Source organism: Lolium perenne, chromosome 6 (genome assembly GCF_019359855.2).
Source record: "Lolium perenne isolate Kyuss_39 chromosome 6, Kyuss_2.0, whole genome shotgun sequence".
NCBI lineage: Eukaryota > Viridiplantae > Streptophyta > Magnoliopsida > Poales > Poaceae > Lolium > Lolium perenne.
In genome coordinates, this window is record NC_067249.2 from 51990752 (window position 1) to 51998981 (window position 8230).

The 8230-nt window shown below is 42.9% G+C and overlaps 1 protein-coding gene across 1 annotated transcript in view; it reads left to right on the forward strand.

Moving 5' to 3' along the window:
- The window catches only part of LOC139832391 (uncharacterized), a 40670-nt gene extending 37968 nt beyond the window's left edge, over positions 1 to 2702 (forward strand). Inside the window, exon 8 of the mRNA XM_071822140.1 lies at positions 2687 to 2702. Coding sequence (XP_071678241.1) covers positions 2687 to 2702 — 16 coding nt within the window. The remainder of the gene's footprint in view (positions 1 to 2686) is intronic.
- Positions 2703 to 8230: the final 5528 nt, after the last annotated feature.

Here is an 8230-nt window from a genome sequence, read left to right on the forward strand (position 1 = left end):
GGCCTTGTTTTTTTTTAATTTTTCTTTTTGTTTTCGCCCAGCCGTTAGATCTAGATCTGGCGGTTCAGATTAGAAGGCCGTACCGAATCGGTACGGGCCAACCAGAGAGCGCCGCGTGGCAGCCTCTGTCAGCGCGCCTCACCAACTCGGTCAAACGCATTTTATATTTGAAATTTAAATCTCAGATTTGTTACCCATCTTGTAAAATCCGTAGAAAATCAACCGTAGGGCCAAATTTTGTAAAATTTATAGTTTTGGAAAGCTTACAGTATGTACTACACGTTTATGCAGTAATATAGTATAGGTACTATGTTAGATTTCGCATCAAAATTCAATTAGAGAAATAGACCAGATTACACTATAAAAATTTTATAAAATAATCTACTGGTCCAAATTTGATGATTTTGTACTTTCTGGAATCCTCAGAACATGTACTTCAATTTGGTATAGGATTTGTACAACTTTGATACGTGCACAAACTTGCTTTAGTAAAATCTATCCGAATCAGTAATTCGAAGATAATTCAAATTCTATAAGTCGTTTTCGAATAATTTCAATTGCACTACTTTTGTATTACTGTAACCTATCCAGGGAGGTCAAACTCACATTTTTACAACACATAATGCTTGCAGTAGCTAATTATTAAGATTTTATATGTTAAATAGATACTCGGTTAATGATTTTTCTAAATCAAATTAAATGTCCAGAATATTTTATTAACATGACACATATCAGAGAGCGCATAATGCAACACTTACACACCACCTCTTCTGTGAGATTAAATTGTTGCATAGCATGCATGCATACATGTCTATGATTGTTCATATCGAATGTTTGTTTATTTGTTGCGATTGTTTGAATAGAGTTTGGAGGAGATCAAGGAGGTGCTTGTGATTGCTGTGATTGTGCTGGTTGCTTTGATCAAGGCAAGTGACACTCAAATACCTACTTATTTTTGTTAAGCATTAGAGTTTTATAAACTAGTTTGCATGGTAGGAATTTGTTTTCGAAAGTTATGCTATGCTTATCAATCCCAGTAGTGTGTAGCCACCATGAACCCTTGCTAGCATTCTTAGTTGCCTAGCAATAACAAAATGCCACTGCTGTTTGATCATTCTGGATTGTGAGTGTTGGGAATTAAAATTAACAACCCTAATGAAACACCTGGGTGGATTGGTTGAATGGTGGGCGGCTACTCAGGGCCACATGACTCCTGTCTAGTACTTGTCTTGTGGTTGTCTTCGCCTGAGGGTGCGCATTAGTTGAGTGGCTACTCAGGGCCACATGACTCTGTCTAGTACTTGTCATGTGGTTGTCGTCGCCTGAGATGTGCACTTGTGGTTGGCCACTCAGGATTAAAGAGATTACTATGTCGTCCATGTTTTAGTTAGCTTCCAGTGCAGCCTTATGGTATTATGGGCTCTGCCGGGATTAAGTAAGTTGTGAGGCCAAACTTGTTGCTTGACATGATGATGTGGCTAGCTACCAAACGGGAACGGGTCTTGCTAGTTATGGTGGAAGCCTCCCTCTGAAAGATCTTGTCTCATTTCTTCTCTTGGGAAGGGTGGGTCGTAAGGTGAAAGTGCACAACCTCTCGAGAGTAAACCTAAGATCTTAGCCGTGTTCCCGGTTACGGACAATTTGAGCTTTCTAGGCAGGGAATGTACGGAAGAATCTCATCACCTTTTCTGAATAAGTTAAAATTTGAGTAGCAACTGTCGGATAGTACATGGGAGATGTAACCATGATACTGTTTATGACATCATTATGAGTTTTGCAAAATGTTTTGATTTGAAATAAAATGTAGGATAAAATTGGCTTTGTGCAAATTTGCCTAAACTCCACTTGCCAAATATCATGTAGATAGCTATGCCCAAAACATCCACCATATAAGTGTCATTTGCCAGTACATCATTGTACTGACCTCCATTCGTGGGGCTGCATATTCAAACGTGCAGGTTCGTCTGAAGAGGATTACTAGGTAGGATCTCGAGTCTGCATTCCAACATGTCTGCCTGTGGCACATGAAGATGATGAAGGCTCATTGCTGATTTACTTTCCGCTGTGTTTATTCTGAGCTAGTCCATGTGACTATGCAATTTGTAAGGTTTTACTTTACCCTCTGGATCAACGATGTAGTAAATTGATACTATTGCAATGATTACTATATTTTGTAATGTGTGTGCTATCAGTGATCCTGGGAATAGCACTATACACAGGTATCTTGCCTTTATTTAAAAGGTAGGGTGCTACAGTGTCGTCCTCCTGATAGAACCTGGAACATAAGGTTTCCCCGTTGGCTGGTAATCCGAATCCGATGATGATCCTAGGGAGAAATCAGTGTTTACAAACTGATCGTTAAGTGCATCATAGTCCACCCATCGGGTGTATTCCCCTGTAGCTCCACCATAGGTATTACCAAAACTCATACCCGACTCAACCTGTGTCGGATATCCTCCATCCACTCCTTCATTACTAGGATAGCTCTGGTTCTGGGTTGTTGCGTCATCATTCATCTCCCCATCATAATACACAGAAGTACTATGAGTTCCAGTATCCGATCCCCAACGCCAACCCGTGGAATTCTCGATAGGAGTCTCGGAACGCTGGTTGTTTCCGGATTCCTCTCCGCCCTCGTATCCCCCATAGGAACTACCCGTATAGTTCCTGTGTGTACTGTGTGTAGGTTCACGCTCAAGTGAATCAATACTGATGTAGTCACCAGCTGAATAAACTGGTGTGTGCACCACATTCTCCATAGGTTCTTTCCCCCTACTCTCCTCCTTGGGATCAGTGAATTCCTCAAGCATCGTATCAATTGCTCCTATCAGATGATGGTTCAACTGAAAGAGTAATGATATGAAGTTGCGGCTATTATCCATATATTTTGCCGCTGCTATGGGTTTGCGTTTAGCATATTTGTAGTGGTTGAGCATGGGATCTTCTTCCTCCTGATTGTGAGGAATATGGGAGAACTCGGAATCCATAAGCTCTTTCGTCTTATGTTCCCGTATGTCGGTTATGGCTCTCATAACAGCTATATGGTAGGCTGTGTTGGTTGTCCTAGCTTCCCCTGCTGGCATGACTACGCTCATTCCCAAAGATTCGGGAAGTCGCAGTCCTACCCTGCACTTGGCCAATACCGGACCATCATAGAACATGTATTTCTTTACTGGAATCTGGGGATCGCACCCAAATTCCAGTAACATGGCTCGTAGGATATCTGCAAGTCCTCCTTGGTATTCGTTCAGTGTGGAATCCATAACTTTCACGTTTCTTCCCGATCGTGAACTTGCCATGTTGGCTGTAGAAATAGAAAGATTATAAGATTAGTAATAATGCATCATAATAGAGATAATAAAGAATTATCACACTAAAATATATGATTGTTGTATTCTCAATTGAATATACACCATATTTTTAGAGAATTCTTTACTAGTCCTATTTGACTCCTAACGTTTGGTCCCATTTACTAGGTTCCAACCTAAGGTCAAAGCTTTTGCTCTGATACCAACTGTGGTGACCCTGCATACCACTGCATGTTGTAGTATGCCAGTCGTTGATATAACATTCACGAAGTACCATTCCACAAATATTACATCCCTCAGAGTAGTACAACAGAACATAGCAGGTCCATAACTCATTCACATATTATTACAATTAACATACACATATCGTCTCGGAGTTCCTCTTGGGTCCTAAGAGGATTACTCCTGGGTTCGAGGCGAACCCAACTTAACTTACAATACAAGAGTCTCATTAAACTAAACATTTATTTCATCGAGCAGCTAAATACTAAGAGTTCGGGCTGCTCGGTTACTACTACTTATCAGATATCTCTAGGCTTGTTCTCCTCCGGAAGCCTCTCTGGATCCGTAGACTATGAGATAGTCTACGCCTTCTACTCCTCCTGAGAGGTCTGGTTCCTCGTAGCCGATGATCTCGGCTCCTTCATTGTGGTTGTAGTCCTCCTCCAGATGATTCAGACAATCTAAGCATGGGATTTAAGAGTGGTATGAGTACGAGCGTACTCAACAAGTTCATTATAGATAAGAGGTGTTTAATGCACTAGCTACGATATTAGACCAGAAAGTCTAATACCAATGCAAGTTTTGATAAACATTTCTTCAAGAGATTGCTTTTATTTTAAAGAGCTATGTCCGTCAGCCTTCACCGGTTTACTAGAACTTCATGGAGCTCCTTTCCGGCCGCGTTCGCAGTTCCTCATCCCGGAACAGGGAGTGACAGGTCACAGTTCTTTACACTCTGCAGAGGTGTGTTGCTTTACCCATAAGAGATCTTAACCTTGGTGCCAACCGGGCAGCTTTCCCGTCCACACTTCCTTAGGTGTGAGGCCCGGTATAAGGTTTAGCCAATCATGTTCCTCCGCTACCTCGAACACCCACCCTTTGTTGCATACTCCGACCCTGGGTCCACGCCGGCCCCATTATTCCCATATATTTTAGGGTGGACTCCGACCAAAACGTCAATGCAGGGCTCTACCATACATTCCTACGCCGGCAGATGCAACCCATCATAGACCTCATTACCGTTGGGACTTCTACGGGTTCCCACCCCTGCATCAAGTCTCGCAAGATCATGAGCACCCGGTAATGAGCATCCGTTGATGAACGAGAGGTGGAAACACTTTTGACTATTCCGTCCCACTCCGGATCTTATGGTTAACACGGGTATTACGGCACAAGAATCACTGGCGACATTTGTTGTTTAATCCTAGATGGATATAAACCCGTGCAATGGAACCTCCACCATATCAACACAATCCATGGTTCCATTGCCCACCACTTAGTCATATTCATAGTTATGAAAGTAGTGGTTTTGATTTTTGTGCAATTAGTGATAACCATAATACTTTGCAAGTAATTTGATAAAAATACTCAAATGACATGAGCAAGTGCTGAACTTGCCTGAACACTGCAAAGTTTTGCAGTTGGAAGGTGTGGACTGACCCTTGTCCTCTGTCTCTGAAAAATAGCATCATTGTCCGATAAGGGCAATGGTTAAAGAAGCAATTATGCATGATTCCAGTTTTAGGGTTTGTTCCCCCCTTCCGATGTCGTCGTTATTTTATGAGAGGTTAATACTAAGATAGATTTGGAGATACTCTATTTAGGATAAATACAACCTTGAAATATTGTCAAGGTGTTTTTAAAGTCCAATTGCATTAATGGACTTATTTTTATTATTAAAAATAATATGTGTGATTTAAATCATTATTTAAATCCTCAAATTAGGACTTATCTTTAATTGTCTTCAAAAATTCCCTGTGATATTTTATTTAGATAGAGAATTTTATGCTGATCTATTTTCATATTTTTAATTATTTTTTAGAGCTTTTATCAATTTTCTATTGAATTTCCAAGTTTCTGGTTTTTAATGAAATTTGGAAAAGACTGATTTGCCCCTGGGCCCACTGTCGCTGCGGCTGGTTAACCCTAACCCGAGCCGCTCGTCCGGCTCGGTCGGACGCACCCGTCCCCTTCCTCTCGCGCACGCGCTAACCCTAACCCCTCTGAGCTCTGGCGACTCCCGCGTCGCCGCCGCCTTCGCTGATTTTCTCCGACCAACTCCGGCCATCGCCGGCGGTGAGATGGGTATCAATCGAACCGCCGTTCGACGGCGCTTCGATTGATCCGCGTCGATCTGCTTTTCCTCGCCGCCGCCGTTCTTCCCCAACACCCCTGTGACATGGCCGCGGGCGAATCGCCACCATGATGCGGCGGGTCCACACAGCAAGTGAGTTGCATATCTGACCTTCTCCAGGTCATTGCATCCAACGGTATTGAGCTTTCGCTCCGTGTCCATCAGCCAATCCTCCGCGTCCATAGGTTCAGGCGCGTATGCGAAGGATATTGGTTTTGTGTTCTGGAAGTTTGATAGAGTGACTCCCTGGTTATCGGGCCTCTCCACCCTGTTCTGTTGAAGCAGCTCTTGGAAGAACTTATTTTGCTGCTCCAACGTCATACGTTGCCTTTCCTCCAACATTTGCATGTATTGGAGGAAATTCTGCTGCGTCATGGGTGGTGGTGGTGGAAATCGGTTTCGGCTGCTTCATCAGCCTCTTCCTTTTGTTTGGCCTCGCGCTCGATGCGCTGTGCGTCACTTTCCTCACCCGTCGCTCCCGACATATCCCCCTAGTTCTGCAACACAAAGTGGTACTCATAGTTACTCCATGCGCAAGTTTTCTGAGCTCAACTTTGTGCACAGAACTAGTCACGCAATGGAAATCAAGAAGCAAATCCAAATCATACAAAACATATACCATGTATGTACATACTTAAGTGGTCTTATTACAATACTCAGTGACGATGTGAGTATGCAAACTCACTTATTGAAGTATATGTACAAATTTCTACAAATATTACACACTACAATACATGTGGTACTATTGTATTGTAGTCTCGCCTCCCTTGGTGGTCTCTATTCGTGCTTCACTCCCGGTACATCCTAGGCTTCCATCCGGTCGAACGTGTCGTCCTCCTGACAGAATCTGGAACGTAGGGTCTTCCCGTCGGCTGGTAGTCGGAATCAGAGGATGATCCTGTGGAGAAATCTGTGTTCATGAACTGATTATTCAAAACATCATAATCCACCCATCGGGTATACTCCCCGTGACTCCGCCATAGGTATTTCCACCATCAAGATCTCGACTCAATCAGTATAGGGTACTCCTCATAGTCTCCCCTATTATACTGATAGTTCTGGAACTGGTTTGTGGCGTCCTCATTCATCTCCGCATTATCTCCGACTGAATCGCCAGAGTTTCCTGTGTCTGACCCCCAATGCCAACCTGTTGAGTTCTCTATAGGAGTCTCGGAACGCTGATGGTTCCCGGATTCCTCTCCACCCTCATATCCTCCACGGGAACTACTAGGATATTACCTAGGTGTAATGGGTGTGGTTTGTAGTTCGGGATGGTCGATGCTAATGTAATCACCAGCTGAATAAACTGGTGTGTGAACCTCATTCTCCATTGGTTCCTTCCCCTTAGCCTCCTCCTTGGGCTCAGTGAACTCCTCTAGCATTGTATCAATTGCCCCCGACAGATGTCGGTTCAACTGAAAGAACAATGACAGTAAGTTGCGGCTATTGTCCATGTACTTAGCGGCTTCTGCTGGTTTGCGTTTTCCAAATTTGAAGTGGTTAAGCATAGGATCATCTTAATCCTCCATATGAGGAATGTGTGAGAATTCGGAACCCATAAGCTCTTTCGTCTTATGTTCCCGTATATTAGTGATGGCTCTCATAATGGCTATATGGTAGGCTGTTTGGGTAGTTCTAGCCTCACCTGCTGGCATCACTATGCTCATTCCTAGGGATTCTAGAAGTCTTAATCCTACCCTACACTTCGCCAATACTGTAGCGTTGTAGTACATGTATTTCTTTACTTGGATCTGGGGATCGCACCCAAATTCAAGTAACATGGCACGAAGAATATCTGCAAGTCCTCCTTCATATTCACTCAGTGTTGAATCCATCACTTTCACGTTTTGTCCCGGACGTGAACCTGCCATAGTTGGTTGTAGAATAGAAAGAATGTAAGATTAGTAATAATGCATCATAATAGAGATAATAAAGAATTATCGCACTAAACGATATGATTGTTTTATTCTCAAGTGAATATACACCATATTTTTTAGAGAATTCTTTACTAATCCTATTTGACTCCTAACGTTTTGTCCCATTTACTAGGTTCCAACCTAAGGTCAAAGCTTTTGCTCTGATACCAACTGTGGTGACCTTGCATACCACTGCATGTTGTAGTATGCTAGTCGTTGATATAACATTCACGAAGTACCAATCCGCAAATATTACATCCCTCAGAGTAGAACAACAGAACATAGCAGGTCCATAACTCATTCATTTATTATTACAAGCATAATATACATATCATCTCGGAGCTCCTCTTGGGTCCTAAGAGGGATACTCATGGGTTCGAGGCGAACCCAACTTAACTTATAATACAGGAGTCTTACTAAGTTATACATTTATTTCCTCGAGCAGTTAAGTACTAAGAGTTCGTACTGCTCGGATACTACTACTACTTATCGGTCTAAGCTTGCTCTCCTCCGGAACCCTCCCCGGTTCCATAGACTATAAGGTAGTCTACACCTTCGACACCTCCAGAGAGGTCAGGTTGTTCATAGCCGATGATGTCGGCTCCTTCAGGGTTGTCGTTGTCCTCCTCCAGATGGTTCAGACAATCTAA